The 23,905-nt window shown below is 47.6% G+C and overlaps 1 protein-coding gene across 1 annotated transcript in view; it reads left to right on the top strand.

Annotated features, from left to right (window-relative positions):
• The window catches only part of LOC112239810 (probable E3 ubiquitin-protein ligase HERC1), a 211,754-nt gene that overhangs the window by 52,884 nt on the left and 134,965 nt on the right, over positions 1-23,905 (top strand). Inside the window, 11 exon segments of the mRNA XM_042316629.1 lie at positions 2,546-2,767; positions 3,730-3,903; positions 5,509-5,623; positions 6,278-6,398; positions 10,466-10,637; positions 12,907-13,023; positions 15,085-15,316; positions 15,662-15,776; positions 17,098-17,149; positions 18,464-18,741; positions 21,157-21,396. Coding sequence (XP_042172563.1) covers positions 2,546-2,767; positions 3,730-3,903; positions 5,509-5,623; positions 6,278-6,398; positions 10,466-10,637; positions 12,907-13,023; positions 15,085-15,316; positions 15,662-15,776; positions 17,098-17,149; positions 18,464-18,741; positions 21,157-21,396 — 1,838 coding nt within the window.

Below are 23,905 nucleotides of genomic sequence, written 5' to 3' on the forward strand. Positions count from 1 at the left end.
CATGGTGAGAGATAGAGGTGTAGTGACCTCCACATGGTGAGGAGATAGAGATAGAGGTGTAGTGACCTCCACATGGTGAGGAGATAGAGATAGAGGTGTAGTGACCTCTACATGGTGAGGAGGTGTAGTGACCTCTACATGGTGAGGAGATAGAGATAGAGGTGTAGTGACCTCTACATGGTGAGGAGATAGAGGTGTAGTGACCTCTACATGGTGAGGAGATAGAGGTGTAGTGACCTCTACATGGTGAGGAGATAGAGATAGAGGTGTAGTGACCTCTACATGGTGAGGAGATAGAGGTGTAGTGACCTCCACATGGTGAGGAGATAGAGATAGAGGTGTAGTGACCTCTACATGGTGAGGAGATAGAGATAGAGGTGTAGTGACCTCTACATGGTGAGGAGATAGAGATAGAGGTGTAGTGACCTCCACATGGTGAGGAGATAGAGGTGTAGTGACCTCCACATGGTGAGGAGATAGAGGTGTAGTGACCTCCACATGGTGAGGAGATAGAGATAGAGGTGTAGTGACCTCCACATGGTGAGGAGATAGAGGTGTAGTGACCTCTACATGGTGAGGAGATAGAGATAGAGGTGTAGTGACCTCCACATGGTGAGGAGATAGAGATAGAGGTGTAGTGACCTCCACATGGTGAGGAGATAGAGGTGTAGTGACCTCCACATGGTGAGGAGATAGAGGTGTAGTGACCTCTACATGGTGAGGAGATAGAGATAGAGGTGTAGTGACCTCCACATGGTGAGGAGATAGAGATAGAGGTGTAGTGACCTCCACATGGTGAGGAGATAGAGATAGAGGTGTAGTGACCTCCACATGGTGAGGAGATAGAGATAGAGGTGTAGTGACCTCCACATGGTGAGGAGATAGAGATAGAGGTGTAGTGACCTCCACATGGTGAGGAGATAGAGGTGTAGTGACCTCTACATGGTGAGGAGATAGAGGTGTAGTGACCTCCACATGGTGAGGAGTTGGAGGTGTAGTGACCTCTACATGGTGATGAGATAGAGATAGAGGTGTAGTGATCTCTACATGGTGAGGAGATAGAGATAGAGGTGTAGTGACCTCTACATGGTGAGGAGATAGAGATAGAGGTGTAGTGACCTCTACATGGTGAGGAGATAGAGATAGAGGTGTAGTGACCTCTACATGGTGAGGAGATAGAGATAGAGGTGTAGTGACCTCTACATGGTGAGGAGATAGAGATAGAGGTGTAGTGACCTCTACATGGTGAGGAGATAGAGGTGTAGTGACCTCCACATGGTGAGGAGATAGAGGTGTAGTGACCTCCACATGGTGAGGAGATAGAGATAGAGGTGTAGTGACCTCCACATGGTGAGGAGATAGAGATAGAGGTGTAGTGACCTCCACATGGTGAGGAGATAGAGATAGAGGTGTAGTGACCTCTACATGGTGAGGAGATAGAGATAGAGGTGTAGTGACCTCCACATGGTGAGGAGATAGAGGTGTAGTGACCTCCACATGGTGAGGAGATAGAGATAGAGGTGTAGTGACCTCCACATGGTGAGGAGATAGAGATAGAGGTGTGTGACCTCCACATGGTGAGGAGATAGAGATATAGATGTAGTGACCTCCACATGGTGAGGAGATAGAGGTGTAGTGACCTCCACATGGTGAGGAGATAGAGATAGAGGTGTAGTGACCTCCACATGGTGAGGAGATAGAGATAGAGGTGTAGTGACCTCCACATGGTGAGGAGATTATTATTAGAGATAATTATTTCTATGGTTGAATCCTGTGTATCTGGATGGAGGGGACCAGGCTGAAGTGAATGGCATCTATGTATAGCCTAGTGGCTGTGTTATGTATCATGTTGTCCATCTATGTATAGCCTAGTGGCTGTGTTATGTATCATGTTGTCCATCTATGTATAGCCTAGTGGCTGTGTTATGCATCATGTTGTCCATCTATGTATAGCCTAGTGGCTGTGTTATGCATCATGTTGTCCATCTATGTATAGCCTAGTGGCTGTGTTATGTATCATGTTGTCCATCTATGTATAGCCTAGTGGCTGTGTTATGTATCATGTTGTCCATCTATGTATAGCCTAGTGGCTGTGTTATGCATCATGTTGTCCATCTATGTATAGCCTAGTGGCTGTGTTATGCATCATGTTGTCCATCTATGTATAGCCTAGTGGCTGTGTTATGTATCATGTTGTCCATCTATGTATAGCCTAGTGGCTGTGTTATGTATCATGTTGTCTTTTCGTAGATAACGTTGTTCTCCCTATCCATAGATTGTTAGGATCGATGTTGAATGTACTACTCGCTTCATCACATACCCCTGCTATTGACTAGAGTAATGGTTATCTCACAGAATGTCTGCCCCCCATCTCTCTCTCTATCTGTCTCTCTCTGTCTCTCTCTCTTTCTCTCTCTCTTTCTCTGTCTCTCTCTGTCTCTCTCTCTCGCTCTCTTTCTCTCTCTCGCTCTCTTTCTCGCTCTCTTTCTCTCTCTCTCTCTGTCTCTCTCTCTCTCTCTCTCTCTGTCTCTCTCTGTGTCTCCAGGAGCCCCAGACTTTGTGGACCCTGCAGGGCAGCCCCTGTCCCAGCCGGCCCAGTCCTGGGTGTGGCTGGTGGATCTGGAGCGTACTGCCGGCCTGCTGGTGGGCCGCTGCCTGGGGGGCATGCTGCAGGGAGCACCCCCCTCTCTAGAGGAACAGGATACAGGCTACTGGCTGAAAACCCCCCTGTTCAGCAACGGGCTGGAGATGGACATCCCTCAACTAGGTATGAAACACGGCATAGTTAGGATCGATAGTGTAGATATTATATAGGGGCATTATTGGGCTCCTGAGTGGCGCAGCGGTCTAAGGCACTGCATCTCAGTGCTTGAGGCGTCACTACAGACACCCTGCTTCGAATCCAGGCTGTATCACAACCGGCCGTGACTGGGAGTCCCATAGGGCAGCGCACAATTGCCCCAGCGTCGTCCGGGGTTGGCCGGTGTAGGCCGTCATTGTATATAAGAATGTGTTCTTAACTGACTTGCCTAGTTAAATAAATACAATTAAATAACTGACCCCCCCCTGTAGATAACTGTTAGAAGTGGTTCCTATCTGATGACCCCCTCTAGATAACTGTTAGAAGTGGTTCCTATCTGATGACCCCCCTCTAGATAACTGTTAGTGGTCCTATCTGATGACCCCCCTCTAGATTACTGATAGAAGTGGTTCCTATCTGATGACCCCCCCCCTCTAGATAACTGTTAGAAGTGGTTCCTATCTGATGACCCCCCTCTAGATAACTGTTAGAAGTGGTTCCTATCTGATGACCCCCTCTAGATAACTGTTAGAAGTGGTTCTTATCTGATGACCCCCCTCTAGATAACTGTTAGAAGTGGTTCCTATCTGATGACCCCCCCCTCTAGATAACTGTTAGAAGTGGTTCCTATCTGATGACCCCCCTCTAGATAACTGTTTTAGAAGTGGTTCTTATCTGATGACCCCCTCTAGATAACCCCCCTCTAGATAACTGTTAGAAGTGGTTCCTATCTGATGACCCCCCTCTAGATAACTGTTAGAAGTGGTTCCTATCTGATGGCCCCCCTCTAGATAACTGTTAGAAGTGGTTCTTATCTGATGACCCCCCCCTCTAGATAACTGTTAGAAGTGGTTCCTATCTGATTTATTTTCATTCTCATCTGTTTTATCTGACGATGCTGGCCCGTACTGTGTTTGTATGTGCCTTAGATAACTGCATCAGCTGGCTGTTAGAGGAGGCCCTCTCAGGTAACGAGGAGCAGAAACCAGTTGACTGTCCTCTGAGAGCAGACATGAGCGTCCTGGTGGAGCTGGCCCTGGGCTCCACTAAGGAACCCACCAACAGTCTCTGGAGCAACATGCAGGACTACGCCACCAGCAAAGGTATCGGAGGGGGTCTGGGTTTAGTTTATTCAGTTTATTGACTGATGCCCGCTCTCTGTTGAATTCTCCCACAGTTTATTCAGTGATGCCTGCTCTCTGTTGAATGCTCCCACAGTTTATTGAGTGATGCCCACTCTCTGCTAAATGCTCCCACAGTTTATTGAGTGATGCCCACTCTCTGCTAAATGCTCCCACAGTTTATTCAGTTTATTGATGATGCCTGCTCTCTGTTAAATGCTCCCACTGCCCGCTCTGTTAAATGCTCCCACAGTTTATTCAGTTTATTGACTGATGCCCGCTCTCTGTTGAATGCTCCCACAGTTTATTGAGTGATGCCCGCTCTCTGTTGAATGCTCCCACAGTTTATTGAGTGATGCCCACTCTCTGCTAAATGCTCCCACAGTTTATTGAGTGATGCCTGCTCTCTGTTAAATGCTCCCACAGTTTATTGAGTGATGCCCACTCTCTGTTAAATGCTCCCACAGTTTATTGAGTGATGCCCACTCTCTGCTAAATGCTCCCACAGTTTATTGAGTGATGCCTGCTCTCTGTTGGATGCTCCCACAGTTTATTGAGTGATGCCCGCTCTCTGTTGAATGCTCCCACAGTTTGAGTGATGCCCGCTCTCTGTTAAATTCTCCCACAGTCTATTGAGTGATGCCCGCTCTCTGTTGAATCCTCCCACAGTTGAATCAGTCTATTGAGTGATGCCCGCTCTCTGTTAAATGCTCCCACAGTTTATTCAGTTTATTGAGTGATGCCCACTCTCTGCTAAATGCTCCCACAGTTTATTGAGTGATGCCCGCTCTCTGTTAAATGCTCCCACAGTTTATTGAGTGATGCCCGCTCTCTGTTAAATGCTCCCAGTGATGCCCACTCTCTGTTAAATGCTCCCACAGTTTATTGAGTGATGCCTGCTCTCTGTTGAATGCTCCCACAGTTTATTGAGTGATGCCTGCTCTCTGTTAAATGCTCCCACAGCTCTCTGTTGAATTCCCACAGTTTATTGAGTGATGCCTGCTCTCTGTTGAATGCTCCCACAGTTTGAGTGATGCCCGCTCTCTGTTAAATGCTCCCACAGTTTATTCAGTTTGAATGCTCCCACAGTTTGAGTGATGCCCGCTCTCTGTTAAATTCTCCCAGTTTACAGTTTATTGAGTGATGCCCGCTCTCTGTTGAATCCTCCCACAGTTGAATCAGTCTATTGAGTGATGCCCGCTCTCTGTTAAATGCTCCCACAGTTTATTCAGTTTATTGAGTGATGCCCACTCTCTGTTAAATGCTCCCACAGTTTATTCAGTTTATTGAGTGATGCCCGCTCTCTGCTAAATGCTCCCACAGTTTATTCAGTTTATTGAGTGATGCCCGCTCTCTGCTAAATGCTCCCACAGTTTATTCAGTTTATTGAGTGATGCCCGCTCTCTGCTAAATGCTCCCACAGTTGAATCAGTCTATTCCGTTTCTTTTCAGTTCATTCCGTGTAATGAAGCATCCAGCAGTGTGTGGGCATCCATCTTTCTTTCATGACAGATTAGTATAGTGTAGAATAAGCAGAGTATTATTGCTGCTGTGATATGTAGTGATGTCCATGTGTTTGTGTTCCAGACTGGGACAACGCCTCTCTCTGTAATGAGATCTTATTGGACACCGTGTCCAGGTTTGTCCTGGCTGCTCTGCTGAAGCACACCGGCCTGCTGGGCCAAGCCTGTGGAGAGGGCAGGTAATTCTACTGCACACCCATCATGGTTCTGCCTTCCCACTGGTGCCCTATTCCCTATATAGTACACTACTATAGACCAGAGCCCTATTCCCAGTATAGTACACTACTATAGACCAGAGCCCTATTCACTATATAGTGGTACTACTTCAGACCAGAGCCCTATTCCCTATATAGTGGTACTACTATAGACCAGAGCCCTATTCCCTATATAGTGTACTACTTTAGACCAGAGCCCTATTCCCTATATAGTGGTACTACTTTAGACCAGAGCCCTATTCCCTATATAGTGGTACTACTATAGACCAGAGCCCTATTCCCTATATAGTACACTACTATTGACCAGAGCCCTATTCCCTACATAGTGCACTACTTTAGTCCAGGGTCACTACCACTCTGGCACCCTATTCCCTACATAGTGCACTACTTTAGACCAGGGTCAGTAGGACTCTGGTACCCTATTCCCTACATAGTGCACTACTTTAGACCAGGGTCAGTAGGACTCTGGCACCCTATTCCCTACATAGTGCACTACTTTAGACCAGGGTCAGTAGGATTCTTGCACCCTATGTGGTGTCATTTGACACATGCCTTGTCTATTTCATGTGGCAGGCTGGGTTCACCAGTCAGTGTGTCTCTGTGTGTGTTTCCAACCAGGTACCAGCCTTGTAAGATGCTGGCTGAGGTCTACCGTTGCGTCTACAAGGTCAGGAACCGCCTGCTGGCCTGCAAGAACATGAACGTCGTCCAGACACGCTCGTCTTCCCGCGAGAGGAGGGTAAGTGACCCGGCTCTTCTTTCGGGTAACTGGTCCGTTGGTCCATGAAACATCCTTCCAGTCCCACGTCAGGGTCTGCTGTCTTATTCCCACATCAACCCTTAAAGAGGAGGGTAAGTGACCCGGCTCTTCTTTCGGGTAACTGGTCCGTTGGTCCATGAAACATCCTTCCAGTCCCACGTCAGGGTCTGCTGTCTTATTCCCACATCAACCCTTAAAGAGGAGGGTAAGTGACCCGGCTCTTCTTTCGGGTAACTGGTCCGTTGGTCCATGAAACATCCTTCCAGTCCCACGTCAGGGTCTGCTGTCTTATTCCCACATCAACCCTTAAAGAGGAGGGTAAGTGACCCGGCTCTTCTTTCGGGTAACTGGTCCGTTGGTCCATGAAACATCCTTCCAGTCCCACGTCAGGGTCTGCTGTCTTATTCCCACATCAACCCTTAAACCCCTCTACATCCTAGAGACACTTACGGTAACTGCTTCGCTGGTGCTTTTCAGAATGAAGTCCTTTGACCTCTAACCCCCATGGTCCTCATTTCAATTTAAAGAGATACTTCTGGATTTATTTATTTATTTTACTTCCCCAGAGTCAGATGAACTTGTAGATACTATTTTTATGTCTCTGCATCCGGTATGAAGAAAGTTAGAGGTAGTTTCGTGAGCCAATGCTAACTAGCGTTAGCGCAATGACTAAAGGTCTATGGTATGTACTAGCATGCTAGCAGTGTGCAACATGCCACTAGTGTCTCCTTGTGATAGTTTGTCACAAAAAACCTGTACTTGGCACTGATCAGATTGTTTGGTCTATATTAACGGGTGTCCTGTCCTAGCCCTGATCAGATTGTTTGGTCTTTATTAACGTGTGTCCTGTCCTGTGCCTGATCAGATTGTTTGGTCTTTATTAACGTGTGTCCTGTCCTGTGCCTAGATCACTATTTTTTGTCTGGTCTAGAAATTAGGGTACGTCAAGGGGGGGAGCCAATGCTACTAGCGTTAGCGCAGGCTAAAGGTCTTCTATGTACTAGCATGCTAGCCAGTGGCAACATGCCACTAGTGTCTAGCCAGTGATAGTTTGTCACAAGGGGGCAGTAGTAACTAGCCAGGCTGTTTGTCTTCTCAAGGGGGGGGGCCAGTCCTGTGCCTGATCTTCTTTGGCTTTATTAACGTGTGTCTGTCCTGTGCCTGATAGCCAGGCTACTTGTCTTCTCAAGGTGGGCAGTAGTAAGCTGAGCCAGGCTTGTTTGTCTTCTCAAGGGGGCAGTAGTAAGCTAGCCAGGCTACTTATCTTCTCAAGGGGGCAGTAGTTGTCTTCTCAAGGGGGCAGCTAGCCAGGCTACTTATCTTCTCAAGGGGGCAGTAGTAAGCTAGCCAGGCTACTTGTCTTCTCAAGGGGGCAGTAGTAAGCTAGCCAGGCTACTTGTCTTCTCAAGGGGGCAGGGGCAGTAGTAAGCTAGCCAGGCAGGCTACTTGTCTTCTAGTAAGCTAGCCAGGCTACTTGTCTTCTCAAGGGGGGGGCAGTAGTAAGCTGGCCAGGCTACTTGTCTTCTCAAGGGGGCAGTAGTAAGCTAGCCAGGCTACTTGTCTTCTCAAGGGGGCAGTAGTAAGCTAGCCAGGCTACTTGTCTTCTCAAGGGGGCAGTAGTAAGTTCGCCAGACTTATAGAAGCTTCAGAAATTAGCTTCAATGTTTTTTATGTTGTTTTGGAACTAAGCTGTTCATTTCATACAGTACATGAAATGGTTTAGCTGTAATGAATACTTCATCATAGGTCTAATGACAGTAATTTGACTCCATATCGTGGCCATAGATGAGCAAATGAACCCTGATATGTATGAAATTACATTTTAAAACAGTTTAGATGTAATTATAAAATATGGTTTTGAATTGGGAAATTTTTAGGAACTCTTCTATTATTTAATATGGTGTGTTATTTTTTAAATAAATTGAATATAGTATAGAATATATTATATTTGTTATTTTAGTTCTACCAGTTATCAATTGTTCAACGTTAAAAAATTATTATTCTGTGACTTAACCTCTGGGATATTCGGGACGGTAGCGTCCCACCCTGCCAACAGCCAGTGAAAGTGCAGGGCGCCAAATTCAAAACAACAAAAATCTCAAAATTAATCTCAAAATTAAAATTCCTCAAGCATACAAGAATTTACACCATTTTAAAGATACAATTCTTGTTAATCCAGCCACAGTGTCTGATTTCAAAAAGGCTTTACAGCGAAAGCACCACAAACGATTATGTTAGGTCACCACCAAGTCACAGAAAAACACAGCCAAAGAGTGGAGTCACAAAAAGCAGAAATATAGATCAAATGAATCACTAACCTTTGATCTTCATCAGATGACACTCATAGGACTTCATGTTACACAATACGTGTATGTTTTGTTTGATAAAGTTCATATTTATATCCAAAAATCTCATTTTACATTGGCGTGTTATGTTCAGTAGTTCCAAAACATGCAGTGATTTTGCAGAGAGCCACATCAATTCACAGAAATACTCATAATAAACATTGATAAAAGATACAACTGTTATGAATAGAACTTTAGATAAACGTCTCCTTAACCTGTAGTGACACCCCAGCCTGTGAACGGGACCGTTGTCATCATCGGACACTAAATTAGCATAACGCAACGGACATAAATATCCCTAGAAAATATTCCTATTCATAAAAATCACAAGTGAAATATATTGAGACACAGCTTAGCCTTTTGTTAATCACCCTGTCATCTCAGATTTTCAAAATATGCTTTACAGCCAAAGCTAGACAAGCATTTGTGTAAGTTTATTGGTTTAGTTTAAGGTAACTTGGTCACGGAAATCAGAAAAGCAATCAAATTAAATCGTTTACCTTTGATGAGCTTCGGATGTTTTCACTCACGAGACTCCCAGTTAGATAGCCAATGTTCCTTTTTTCCAAAAATATTATTTTTGTAGGCGAAATAGCTCCGTTTGTTCTTCACGTTTGGCTGAGAAATCGCCCGGAAATTGCAGTCACGAGAACGGTGAAAAATATTCCAAATTAGCTCCATAATATCGACAGAAACATGGCAAACGTTGTTTATAATCAATCCTCAAGGTGTTTTTCAAATATCTATTCGATAATATATCAACCAGGACTGGTGGCTTCTTAGTAGTAGAGAGAGAAACAATGGCCGCATTTGTCCTTTACTGTTACGCACGCCTCTATGAAGAGGGAATGCAACACCCTACTACAACTCAACTCTCCGTGAAGTGAAAGAGGTCTGGACTGTAGGTGTGAGTAAGGATGACAACAGGCAGAATGTGGTGCCGTTTACAAGGACTTTATTCCTTTACACGGTAATATGGGGAAAAGGGGCTGGATGGAACCAAAGCAAAGAAAGTAAATCTCAAAGCCCCCCCTCTCCTACCTTACCTGCCCACCTACCCACTACTTACCTAATTTAGCACCACCTGGTGCCCTAACCAAAATACAGGGGGTGGTCCGCCCAGGTCTTACCTATTGTGCCTAGACAATGAATATACTACGGGTATATGTATGCCCGCAGGCCTCTTGCCTAAGCACTCCCTAGGTGCCTTCCCCTTCCCCCCTGGGAACAAATGAAACAGGGGAACAAATAATTTCAGTTATCCAAGAACGCATAATGTTTTGGCCGAGGTATCGTTGAGGTTTTGTTTTTCGGTATCGAGTACCGTGATACTAAACCTGATATTCTGGTATCGTGACACTAAACCTGATATTCTGGTATCGTGATACTAAACCTGATATTCGGGTATCGTGACACTAAACCTGATATTCTGGTATCGTGATACTAAACCTGATATTCTGGATACTAAACCTGATATTGTATCGTGACACTAAACCTGATATATCGTGTACTAAACCTGTGACACTAAACCTGATATTCTGGTATCGTGACACTAAACCTGATATTCTGGTATCGTGATACTAAACCTGATATTCGGGTATCGTGACACTAAACCTGATATTCTGGTATCGTGATACTAAACCTGATATTCTGGTATCGTGACAACACTTTTAACGGGTGTCCGGTGTTGTGCCCGTTCAGATTTCAGACAATCAGGACTCGCTGGAGATGGACCCCCAGGAGCACTCGTTCACGAGGACCATCGACGAGGAGGCGGAGCTAGAAGAGAGGACGGACCGAGAAAGGGAGGATGTGAATCAGGAGCAGGATGAGGAAGAGGAGGAGAGAGAGCACGAAGTCATGACCGCTGGGAGTGAGTGGTTCACTTTACTGCAATGACACAACACTCTCACGGAATGTACTCCTACAGGACTGTCACTGAATAGACTGTCACTGAACACACTGCTACCTACCAGACTGTCACTGAATAGACTGTCACTGAACACACTGCTACCTAGCAGACTGTCACTGAATAGACTGTCACTGAACACACTGCTACCTAGCAGACTGTCACTGAATAGACTGTCACTGAACACACTGCTACCTACCAGACTGTCACTGAACACACTGCTACCTAGCAGACTGTCACTGAACACACTGCTACCTAGCAGACTGTCACTGAATAGACTGTCACTGAACACACTGCTACCTACCAGACTGTCACTGAATAGACTGTCACTGAACACACTGCTACCTACCAGACTGTCACTGAATAGACTGTCACTGAACACACTGCTACCTACCAGACTGTCACTGAATAGACTGTCACTGAACACACTGCTACCTACCAGACTGTCACTGAATAGACTGTCACTGAACACACTGCTACCTACCAGACTGTCACTGAATAGACTGTCACTGAACACACTGCTACCTAGCAGACTGTCACTGAATAGACTGTCACTGAACACACTGCTACCTAGCAGACTGTCACTGAACACACTGCTACCTACCAGACTGTCACTGAACACACTGCTACCTACCAGACTGTCACTGAACACACTGCTACCTACCAGACTGTCACTGAACACACTGCTACCTAGCAGACTGTCACTGAACACACTGCTACCTAGCAGACTCCTCTTCCTCGTCCTCCCTGAATTCATTTGGACTGAATATGTTTTAAACACTCAAGTGCACATGCAGAGAGTGAATGCATGGGAGAGGGAGAAGATGGATGCTAGTTTAGATTTTACCGTGACCTTTTTGGTCCATATTACAGTGCCTTGCGAAAGTATTCGGCCCCCTTGAACTTTGCGACCTTTTGCCACATTTCAGGCTTCAAACATAAAGATATAAAACTGTATTTTTTTGTGAAGAATCAACAACAAGTGGGACACAATCATGAAGTGGAACGAAATTTATTGGATATTTCAAACTTTTTTAACAAATCAAAAACTGAAAAATTGGGCGTGCAAAATTATTCAGCCCCTTTACTTTCAGTGCAGCAAACTCTCTCCAGAAGTTCAGTGAGGATCTCTGAATGATCCAATGTTGACCTAAATGACTAATGATGATAAATACAATCCACCTGTGTGTAATCAAGTCTCCGTATAAACCCGTATAAATTCGCAAGGCACTGTATAGAGTCTAAAGCATGGTCAGTTAAATGAGACAATCAAGATCCCGGGTAACGGGAGAGTACAAACCAACCGCAATCAGATGTTGATCTCTGTTCCACACCAGGGGGTTGTATTTCTAGTGAAAGGGATGTCGATGTGACAGCAGCGTAGACTACAGGTCGTTACTACAACCTGAGGATGGGACGAGGAAACTACTGTTAACAATCTTCAGTAACAGCTGAAAACACACATTCAGAGTGGAGTTGACCTGCAGTTTATACCAGTTTGTCAGGTGATGACCTCGTTGCTGCTTGCCACATCTGTCTCTGTAACTCTGGCTATACCAAGGAGAACCGTTGGACCCCCCCCTCCTGACCCTTGGACAAGTTCAGTCCCAATAATATTAGATTTTTTATGTTTGTAAAATTTTTTGAGGGAATTTGCTCCAAAACAAATCTGTGAGGTCTATTATGAGGATATGAGGACTCGTATTCACGGTTCAAAATAGAACTTAGCTCCTTCTCCTGACCTCCGACCCTACGGTGCCACCAGTTCAAACCCAATAGCTGTAATCAATAGCAGGGCTATGCCTCCACCTAGCCGACCAATGGGTGCCCAAAGGTACAGGGATAGGACAAAGGTACAGGGATAGGACAAAGGTACAGGGATAGGACAAAGGTACAGGGAGAGGACAAAGGTACAGGGAATAGGACAAAGGTACAGGGATAGGACAAAGGTACAGTGATAGGTACAGGGATAGGTACAGGTATAGGACAAAGGTGCAGGGATAGAACAAAGGTACAGGGATAGGGCAAAGGTACAGGGATAGGACAAAGGTACAGGGATAGGACAAGGGGACCTGGGTTGTACAGCCTTGAATGAGTCTTACTGTAGTCTGGCAGGACTAGCCTGGGTTAGAGCCTCATTGACCTACGCCACGGCGTGGTTCGTCACACAGCTACCCTTTTAACCCAGCGCCCTGTGTGATGTCTCTCTGTGTCTGTCTGTCGCACGGCACAGAAATCTTTCAATGTTTCCTCTCAGCGCGGGAGGCGGCGAGGAGCCGAGAGAGGGAGAGGGCCAGCAGCAGCGCCGGGGGAGGCCTGACCTCAGGAGGAACCAGAGGAGGAGGGGGAGGTAAGGGAAGGAGGATGAGGGGGGGGAGGAGGAGGGGGGAGGGAAGGAGGAGGTGGGGGAGGGAAGGAGGATGAGGGGGAGGGGGGGGGGGGAGGAAAGGAGGGGGATGAGGAGGAGGTGAAGGAGGGGTGGTGGTGGAGGGGGTGAAGGAGGGGGAGGTAAGGAGGGGGAGGAGGAGGGAGAGGGAGGTAAGTGAAGGAGGGGGAGGTAAGGGAAGGAGGAGGAGGAGGGGAGGAGGGGGGGAGGGGGAGGAGGAGGAGGGGAGGGGAGGGGGGGGAGGGTAAGGGAGGGGGGAGGGGGGTAAGGGAAGGAGGAGGGGGGGAGGTAAGGGAGGAGGGGAGGAGGGGGGGAGGTAAAGGAAGGGGGAGGGGGGGAAGGGAAGGGTTGGGGTAGGTAAGGGGGAGGAGAAGGAGGGAAGGGGGAGGTAAGGGGAGGGAAGGAGTTGGGGAGGTAAGGGAAGGAGGAGGGGGGGGGAGGTAAGGGGAGGGAGGAGGGGGGAGGTAAGGGGGAGGAGGGGGAGGGGTAAGGGGAGGAGGAGGTGGGGGAGGGAGGTAAGGAGGAGGGGGTAAGGGGGGAGGAGGAGGAGGTAAGGTGAGGAAGAGGGGAGGGGGGGAGGGAAGGGAGGGGAGGTAGGGGTGGGGAAGGGTAAGGGGAGGGGGGGGGGGAGGAGATGGAAAATGTAAGGGGTGGTGGTGGGGAAGGTTATTACAGTATAATATAATATGTAACTATGAGGAGGTGGGGAAGGTTATTTCAGTATAATATAATATGTAACTATGAGGAGGTGGGGAAGGTTATTTCAGTATAATATGTAGCTGCCATTTAGCAGATACTTTTATCCAAAGTGACTTGCTGTTGTTGTTGTTTAACGTATGGTTTTGTATGGTTGTAACGTGTGGTTGTAACGTATGGTTGTAACGTATGGTTGTAACGTATGGTTGTAATGTATGGTTGTAAGGTATGGTTTTAACGTATGGTTGTAACGTGTGGTTTTACGTATGGTTGTAACGTATGGTTGTAACGTATGGTTGTAAGGTATGGCTTTGTATGGTTGTAATGTATGGTTTTGTATGGTTGTAATGTATGGTTTTGTATGGTTGTAACGTATGGTTGTAACGTGTGGTTGTAACGTATGGTTGTAACGTATGGTTGTAACGTATGGTTTTGTATGGTTGTAACGTATGGTTTTGTATGGTTGTAACGTATGGTTTTGTATGGTTGTAAGGTATGGTTTTGTATGGTTGTAATGTATGGCTTTGTATGGCTGTAACGTATGGTTGTAACGTATGGTTTTGTATGGTTGTAATGTATGGTTTTGTATGGTTGTAATGTATGGTTTTGTATGGTTGTAACGTGTGGTTTGTATATGGTTGTAACGTATGGTTGTAACCTTTGGTATGGTTGTAACGTATGGTTGTAACGTTTTGTATGGTTGTAATGTATGGTTTTGTATGGTTGTAATGTATGGTTTTGTATGGTTGTAACGTGTGGTTTGTATATGGTTGTAACGTATGGTTGTAACCTTTGGTATGGTTGTAACGTATGGTTGTAACGTTTGGTATGGTTGTAATGTATGGTTTTGTATGGTTGTAATATATGGTTTTGTATGGTTGTAATATATGGTTTTGTATGGTTGTAATATATGGTTTTGTATGGTTGTAATATATGGTTTTGTATGGTTGTAATATATGGTTTTGTATGGTTGTAATGTGTGGTTTTGTATGGTTGTAATATATGGTTTTGTATGGTTGTAATATATGGTTTTGTATTGTTGTAATGTGTGGTTTTGTATGGTTGTAATATATGGTTTTGTATGGTTGTAATGTATGGGTTTATACGGTTGTAACGTATGGTTGCTTATTGTAAAATACCTTTCGGTTTAGGTTTTATAAAAGCGCTTTAAAATATCTCATGTATTATTGATTATAAATGCTTGCTACAAACCACTCTAAATATTCAACGTCCTTCAGACTGATAGTTTTGGACAGCAGAAGCCAGCGCGCCTTTTCTCCTCCAGTGAAATGACCCCTTTCTATATTAACAGTGTGTTATTGTTACCAGGGGAGGCGGAGGCCTCGACATCCCAGGAGGAGCATCATGGGAGAGATGGCTGTACGGGGCTGCCTGAGGGACAGGACCTGTACACAGCCGCCTGTAACTCTGTGGTCCACCGCTGTGCTCTGCTGGTGCTGGGGGTCAGCCCGGTACTGGGGGAACTGGGGAAGGAGCAGGATGACGGACACGGCAGCTTCCAGTCAGCCGGACAGCAGGACGGGACGGGCTTCATGACCAGGTCAGAACAACACAACTTCTATGACTGTCTGGTCTGTGTAGTTCTGACTGTGGCCTGTGTAGTTCTGACTGTGTGGTCTGTGTAGTTCTGACTGTGTGGTCTGTGTAGTTCTGACTGTGTGGTCTGTGTAGTTCTGACTGTGTGGTCTGTGTAGTTCTGACTGTGGTCTGTGTAGTTCTGACTGTGGTCTGTGTAGTTCTGACTGTGTGGTCTGTGTAGTTCTGACTGTGGTCTGTGTAGTTCTGACTGTGTGGTCTGTTCTGTGTCGTTCTGACTGTGGCCTGTGTAGTTCTGACTGTGGTCTGTGTAGTTCTGACTGTGTGGTCTCTGTCCTCTGCTACGAAGGAGTGAGAGTCTGAGTACAGAGACCTGTTCGGTCCAGTCCAGTCCCAACTACAGGCTGATGAAGTCCAGGAGCGAATCAAATCTGTCCCTGTCTGATGAGGAGGGATGCACTCTGGTCAGTCACAATGCTGGGCCTCCTTCTGTCTGCCTGCCTTCTCTCTCATCACTCTCTCTTTCTCTCTCTCGCTCTGTCTCCCCCCTCTCTCTGTGTCTCTCTATGTTCCCCCCTCTCTCTCTGTGTCTCCCCCCCCTCTCTCTGGTCGCTCTGTCTCCCCTCTCTCTCTCTGTGTCTCTCTGTCTCTCTCTCTGTGTCTCCCCCTCTCTCTCTGTGTCTCTCTGTCTCCCCCTCTCTCTCTGTGTCTCTCTCTGTGTGTCTCTCTGTCTCCCCCTCTCTCTCTGTGTCTCTCTATCTCCCCCTCTCTCTCTGTGTCTCTCTGTCTCCCCCCCTCTCTCTCTCTGTGTCTCCCCCTCTCTCTCTGTGTCTCTCTGTCTCTCTCTGTGTCTCTGTTGTCTCCCCCTCTCTCTGTGTCTCCCTGTCTCCCCCCTCTCTCTGTGTCTCCCCCTCTCTGTGTCTCTCTGTCTCCCCCCTCTCTCTGTGTCTCCTGTGTCTCCCCCCCTCTCTGTCTCTCTCTGTCTGTCTCCCCCTCTCTCTCTGTGTGTCTCTCTGTGTCTCTCTGTGTCTCCTGTGTCTCCCCCCTCTCTCTCTGTGTCTCTCTGTCTCCCCCCCTCTCTCTGTGTCTCTCTGTGTCTCTCTGTCTCCTGTGTCTCCCCCCTCTCTCTCTGTGTCTCTCTGTGTCTCCCCTCTCTCTCTGTGTTGTTCCCCCTCTCTCTGTGTCTCTCTGTGTCTCCCCCTCTCTCTCTGTGTCTCCCCCCTCTGTGTCTCTCTGTGTCTCCCCCTCTCTCTCTGTGTCTCCTGTGTTTCCCCCTCTCTCTCTGTGTCTGTGTCTCTCTGTGTCTTCCCCCCTCTCTCTGTGTCTCTCTGTGTCTCCCTGTGTCTCTCTGTGTCTCTCTGTGTCTCCCCCCTCTCTCTCTGTGTCTCCTGTGTCTCTCCTCCTCTGTCTCCCCCTCTCTCTCTGTGTCTCTCTGTGTCCCCCCTCTCTCTCTGTGTCTCTCTGTGTGTCCCCCCTCTCTGTGTCTCTCTGTGTCTCTCTGTCTCCCCCTCTCTCTCTGTGTCTCTCTGTGTCTCCCCCTCTCTCTCTGTGTCTCTCTGTGTCTCCCCCTTCTCTCTCTGTGTCTCCTGTGTCTCCCCCTCTCTCTCTGTGTCTCTCTGTGTCTCCCCCCTTCTCTCTCTGTGTCTCTCTGTGTCTCCCCCCTCTCTCAGCGTAAAGACATGTTCTGTTTTAAACAAAGTTCCCACTAAGACGTTCTCCTGATGTTTATTGTAATAATGATTTATTAAAATCTAACTGAAGTGTTTTTCTTTTCCTCTGTTTCAGAGTGGCAGGAGAAACGTGGATCTGGACCTGACATTTTCTCAGAAAAAGAGAGGTAAAGGACTAATGTCTGTACAATCAGTAAAGTCCATTAGATGCTACTAACCACTACTGCTATGTGACAGCTCTCTGCTTCGGTGTAAAAGTGTCCTCCTTGTCTTCTGATTTTCTGAAGCGTATTTGCTCCTCTTGAGACAGTTGAGTCCCAAAAACAAGAGGAGCTCCACGCAAGTACACCATGGCATGTTTCCACCACTTCCTGTTTCCTCTAGCCAGCTCAACTCTCCATGGCTGTAACGTCCATTCATTCCCAGTTGAAGGGTTCAGTAATACGGCTGGCGTTTTTAGTAGAGCTCGGTTCATCATGTTTCTCCTAACTCGAATCGACGAGGTAGCTCGTCTGGCTCAGATGTGACAGATGTGTCTTTGTGTTCCTCTTGACCGTACTTCTCTTGCTTGTCAGTTAGTTTTGGTAAGACGGCACAAACACGCCGGGTTAAGAACCATTTCAGACAAAAGCCTTTTTTTTTTTTTTTGGTCTTGGCCTCTGCTCATCATCTCAGTTTCCCCTGCAGCATCCCTCGTCGTCATCTGATCAGGGGGGAAGGGGAACAACATGCACATGTTATATTTGAATGGCTGATCAAGGCTGATGGCATGGAGTATGAGAAAGCAGCCGTGGAATGAAGCCAGGCAGAGAGATGTGGATTGAATGTGAATGGACATATAGTAGTCTTATCACAGCTAGCTTCCATCTGCTAACATAAACGCCCAATAAGGTCTTACAGTGGTGCACTTTGTATGGAGTGGATGTTAATCTCATCCACCTGTAGAGGAATAGGAGTTGTGTTTCTGAAAAGCTCCCTGTCTCTCTCTCTGTCTCTCTGTGTCTCTCTCTCTCTCTCTCTCTCTCTCTCTCTCTCTGTCTCTCTCCCTCTCCCTCTCTCTCTCTCTCTGTCTCTCTCTCTCTCCCTCTCTCTCTCTCTCTCTCTCTCTCTCCGTCTCTCTCTCTGTCTCTCTCTCTATCTCTCTGTGTGTGTGTCTCTCTCTCTCTCTCTCTCCCTCTTTCTCCCTCTCTCTCTCTCTCTCTCTCTCTCTCTCTCTCTCTCCTCCCCCCCTCTCCCCTCTCTCTCTCTCTCTCTCTCTCTCTCTCCCTCTCTCTCTCTACCTCTCTGTCTCTCTCTCTGTCTTTCCCTCCCTCTCTCCCTCCCCCTCTCTCCCTCTCTCTCTCTCTCTCTCTCTCCGTCTCTCTCTCTCTGTCTCTCTCTCTGTCTCTCTTTATTTCTCTCTCTGTATCTCTCCCTCTCTCTCTCTCTCTCTCTCTCTCTGTCCCTCCCTCCCCCTCTCTCTTTCCTCTCTCCTCCCTCAGGTCTACTCCACAGTTCTCCCGACTCCCTGGCTGACTCATGGTTCAGGGTGAAACACAGTAGGGACCAGCTGTACGGTTCTCCCCTCTACCAATCCTATGAGGAGTCGGACCTTGACCTGAGCCGCTCGCTGGGGGTTCACGCCCTCATAGAGAACATCGTCAGCTTCATCAGTGGAGACGTGGGAAACACCCCCGCCTTCAAAGAGCCTGAGGAGAGCATGTCTACTAGTCCACAAGGAACCATGCTGGCTATGGAGCAACAACAGAACAGAGCTGAGGTGAGAACCATCCTGGTCATAGATCAACAACAGAACAGGGCTGAGGTGAGATCCATCCTGGTCATAGATCAACAACAGAACAGAGCTGAGGTGAGAACCATCCTGGTCATAGATCAACAACAGAACAGGGCTGAGGTGAGAACCATCCTGGTCATAGATCAACAACAGAACAGAGGTGAGAACCATCCTGGTCATAGATCAACAACAGAACAGGGCTGAGGTGAGAACCATCCTGGTCATAGATCAGAACAGGGCTGAGGTGAGAACCATCCTGGTCAGAACAGGGCTGAGGTGAGAACCATCCTGGTCATAGATCAACAACAGAACAGGGCTGAGGTGAGAACCATCCTGGTCATAGATCAACAACAGAACAGGGCTGAGGTGAGAACCATCCTGGTCATAGATCAACAACAGAACAGAGCTGAGGTGAGAACCATCCTGGTCATAGATCAACAACAGAACAGAGCTGAGGTGAGAACCATCCTGGTCATAGATCAACAACAGAACAGAGCTGAGGTGAGAACCATCCTGGTCATAGATCAACAACAGAACAGGGCTGAGGTGAGAACCATCCTGGTCATAGATCAACCACAGAACAGGGCTGAGGTGAGGACTGTGGCCCACGAGGAGCTAGGTAAGGGCTTTTCAAGCAGTGATCATGGAATCACTACGGTAGAGAGAGGGCTCTGTCACTGCATTTCAATAAGGACCATAGAGACTCCTGGATTCTTCCCTCTGGCTAATGGAGCGTTCAGTAGATGAACTAGTCAAATCAAAGTTTAATTGTCACTTGCGCCGAATACAACAGGTATTACAATGAGATGCTAACTTACAAGCCCTTAACCAACAGTGCAGTTTTTAAAGATAGGTATTGGGTAAACAAGACAGAAAAAAATAACAGTAGCGAGGTTATATACAGGGTGTTACGGTACAGAGTCAATGTGGAGACTATATACAGGGTATTACGGTACAGAGTCAATGTGGAGGCTATATACAGGGTGTTACGGTACAGAGTCAATGTGGAGGCTATATACAGGGTATTATGGTACAGAGTCAATGTGGAGACTATATACAGGGGGGGTACCGGTACAGAGTCAATGTGGAGGCTATATACAGGGTGTTACGGTACAGAGTCAATGTGGAGGCTATATACAGGGTGTTACGGTACAGAGTCAATGTGGAGGCTATATACAGGGTATTATGGTACAGAGTCAATGTGGAGGCTATATACAGGGGGTACCGGTACAGAGTCAGTGTGGAGGCTTTATACAGGGTGTTACGGTACAGAGTCAATGTGGAGGCTTTATAAAGGGGGTACCGGTACAGAGTCAGTCTGGAGGCTTTATACAGGCGGTACCAGTACAGAGTCAATGTGGAGGCTATATACAGGGTGTACGGTACAGAGTCAGTGTGGAGGCTATATACAGGGGGTACCAGTACAGAGTCAATGTGGAGGCTATATACAGGGTGTACGGTACAGAGTCAATGTTGAGGCTATATACAGGGGGCATTACGGTACAGAGTCAATGTGGAGGCTATATACAGGGGGTTACGGTACAGAGTCAATGTGGAGGCTATATACAGGGTATTACGGTACAGAGTCAATGTGGAGGCTATATACAGGGTGTTACGGTACAGAGTCAATGTGGAGGCTATATACAGGGGTACCGGTACAGAGTCAATGTGGAGGCTATATACAGGGTGTTACGGTACAGAGTCAATGTGGAGGCTATATACAGGGTGTTACGGTACAGAGTCAATGTGGAGGCTATATACAGGGTATTACGGTACAGAGTCAATGTGGAGGCTATATACAGGGGTACCGGTACAGAGTCAATGTGGAGGCTATATACAGGGTGTTACGGTACAGAGTCAATGTGGAGGCTATATACAGGGGGTACTGGTACAGATTCAATGTGGAGGCTATATACAGGGTGTTACGGTACAGAGTCAATGTGGAGGCTATATACAGGGTATTACGGTACCGAGTCAATGTGGAGGCTATATACAGGTGGTACTGGTACAGAGTCAATGTGGAGGCTATATACAGGTGGTATTTGTACAGAGTCAATGTGGAGGCTATATACAGGGGGTACCGGTACAGAGTCAATGTGGAGGCTATATACAGGGGGTACCGGTACAGAGTCAATGTGGAGGCTATATACAGGGGATACCGGTACAGAGTCAATGTGGAGGCTATATACAGGGGGTACCGGTACAGAGTCAATGTGGAGGCTATATACAGGGGGTACCGGTACAGAGTCAATGTGGAGGCTATATACAGGGTATTACGGTACAGAGTCAATGTGGAGGCTATATACAGGGGGTACCACTACAGAGTCAATGTGGAGGTTATGTACAGGGTATTACGGTACCGAGTCATCTAGGACTAATGTGTGTCAATGTTTTCTCCAGCTGCGTCTGGAGGCTCTACACCAGATCGTGGTGCTGATCTCTGGGATGGAGGAGAAGAGTAGCCAGGCTGCAGGAGGTGGGGGGAGCGGACCAGGAGGTCGACCCAGCCCCAGCGTCGCCTTCCAGTCCTCCTCCCTCCTGACCTCCGTCAGGTTACAGTTCCTGGCTGGATGTTTCGGTCTAGGGACCGTGGGCACCGGGGGACTGAAGGGAAAGAATGTCCAGCTACACCACTACCAGGTACAGGGGACTAGGGAGAGAGTGTTCAGGTACGGGGGACTAGGGAGAGAGTGTTCAGGTACAAGGGGGACTAGGGAGAGAGTGTTCAGGTACAGGGGGACTAGGGAGAGAGTGTTCAGGTACTTCCGAGTACTTCCGGCGCCGACAGAGATGGCCGCCTCGCTCGCGTTCCTAGGAAACTATGCAGTTTTTTGTTTTTTTACGTGTTATTTGTTACACTAGTACCCCAGGTCATCTTAGGTTTCATTACATACAGCCGAGAAGAACTACTGAATATAAGATCAGCGTCAACTCACCATCAGTACGACCAAGAGATGCGGATCCTGTGTTCTGCCTTACAACCAGTGTAACGGAGTGGATCACATGCAGCGACCAAAAAAAAAAAACGACTCAGAAAAAGAGGGAAACAGCGGTCTTCTGGTCAGACTCCGGAGACGGGCACATCGTGCACCACTCCCTAGCATTCTTCTTGCCAATGTCCAGTCTCTTGACAACAAGGTTGATGAAATCCGAGCAAGGGTAGCATTCCAGAGGGACATCAGAGACTGTAACGTTCTCTGCTTCACGGAAACATGGCTCACTGGAGAGACGCAACCGAAGCGGTGCAGCCAGCGGGTTTCTCCACGCATCGCGCCGACAGAAACAAACATCTTTCTGGTAAGAAGAGGGGCGGGGGCGTATGCCTTATGGCCAACGTGACATGGTGTGATGAAAGAAACATACAGGAACTCAAATCCTTCTGTTCACCTGATTTAGAATTCCTCACAATCAAATGTAGACCGCATTATCTACCAAGAGAATTCTCTTCGATTATAATCACAGCCGTATATATCCCCCCCAAGCAGACACATCGATGGCTCTGAACAAACTTTATTTAACTCTCTGCAAACTGGAAACGATTTATCCGGAGGCTGCATTCATTGTAGCTGGGGATTTTAACAAGGCTAATCTGAAAACAAGACTCCCTAAATTGTATCAGCATATCGATTGCGCAACCAGGGGTGGAAAGACCCTGGATCATTGTTACTCTAACTTCCGCGACGCATATAAGGCCCTGCCCCGCCCCCCTTTCGGAAAAGCTGACCACGACTCCATTTTGTTGATCCCTGCCTACAGACAGAAACTAAAACAAGAGGCTCCCACGCTGAGGTCTGTCCAACGCTGGTCCGACCAAGCTGACTCCACACTCCAAGACTGCTTCCATCACGTGGACTGGGAGATGTTTATATGCGTCAGACAACAACATTGACGAATACGCTGATTCGGTGTGTGGAGTTCATTAGAACATGCGTTGAAGATGTCGTTCCCATAGCAACGATTAAAACATTCCCTAACCAGAAACCGTGGATTGATGGCAGCATTTGTGTGAAACTGAAGGCGCAAACCACTGCTTTTAATCAGGGCAAGGTGTCTGGTAACATGACTGAATACAAACAGTGCAGCTATTCCCTCCGCAAGGCTATCAAACAAGCTAAGCGCCAGTACAGAGACAAAGTAGAATCTCAATTCAACGGCTCAGACACAAGAGGCATGTGGCAGGGTCTACAGTCAATCACGGACTACAGGAAGGAACCCAGCCCAGTCACGGACCAGGATGTCTTGCTCCCAGGCAGACTAAATAACTTTTTGTCCGCTTTGACGACAATACAGTGCCACTGACACGGCCTGCAACGAAAACATGCGGTCTCTCCTTCACTGCAGCCGAAGTGAGTAAGACATTTAAACGTGTTAACCCTCGCAAGGCTGCAGGCCCAGACGGCATCCCCAGCCGCACCCTCAGAGCATGTGCAGACCAGCTGGCCGGTGTGTTTACGGACATATTCAATCAATCCCTATACGTCTGCTGTTCCCACATGCTTCAAGAGGGCCACCATTGTTCCTGTTCCCAAGAAAGCTAAGGTAACTGAGCTAAACGACTACCGCCCCGTAGCACTCACATCCGTCATCATGAAGTGCTTTGAGAGACTAGTCAAGGACCATATCACCTCCACCCTACCTGTCACCCTAGACCCACTCCAATTTGCTTACCGCCCAAATAGGTCCACAGACGATGCAATCTCAACCACACTGCACACTGCCCTAACCCATCTGGACAAGAGGAATACCTATGTGAGAATGCTGTTCATCGACTACAGCTCGGCATTCAACACCATAGTACCCTCCAAGCTCGTCATCAAGCTCGAGACCCTGGGTCTCGACCCCGCCCTGTGCAACTGGGTACTGGACTTCCTGACGGGCCGCCCCCAGGTGGTGAGGGTAGGCAACAACATCTCCTCCCGGTGATCCTCAACACTGGGGCCCCACAAGGGTGCGTTCTGAGCCCTCTCCTGTACTCCCTGTTCACCCACGACTGCGTGGCCATGCACGCCTCCAACTCAATCATCAAGTTTGCGGACGACACAACAGTGGTAGGCTTGATTACCAACAACGACGAGACGGCCTACAGGGAGGAGGTGAGGGCCCTCGGAGTGTGGTGTCAGGAAAATAACCTCACACTCAACGTCAACAA

Source organism: Oncorhynchus tshawytscha, unplaced genomic scaffold (assembly GCF_018296145.1).
Source record: "Oncorhynchus tshawytscha isolate Ot180627B unplaced genomic scaffold, Otsh_v2.0 Un_contig_1793_pilon_pilon, whole genome shotgun sequence".
NCBI classification, from domain to species: domain Eukaryota; kingdom Metazoa; phylum Chordata; class Actinopteri; order Salmoniformes; family Salmonidae; genus Oncorhynchus; species Oncorhynchus tshawytscha.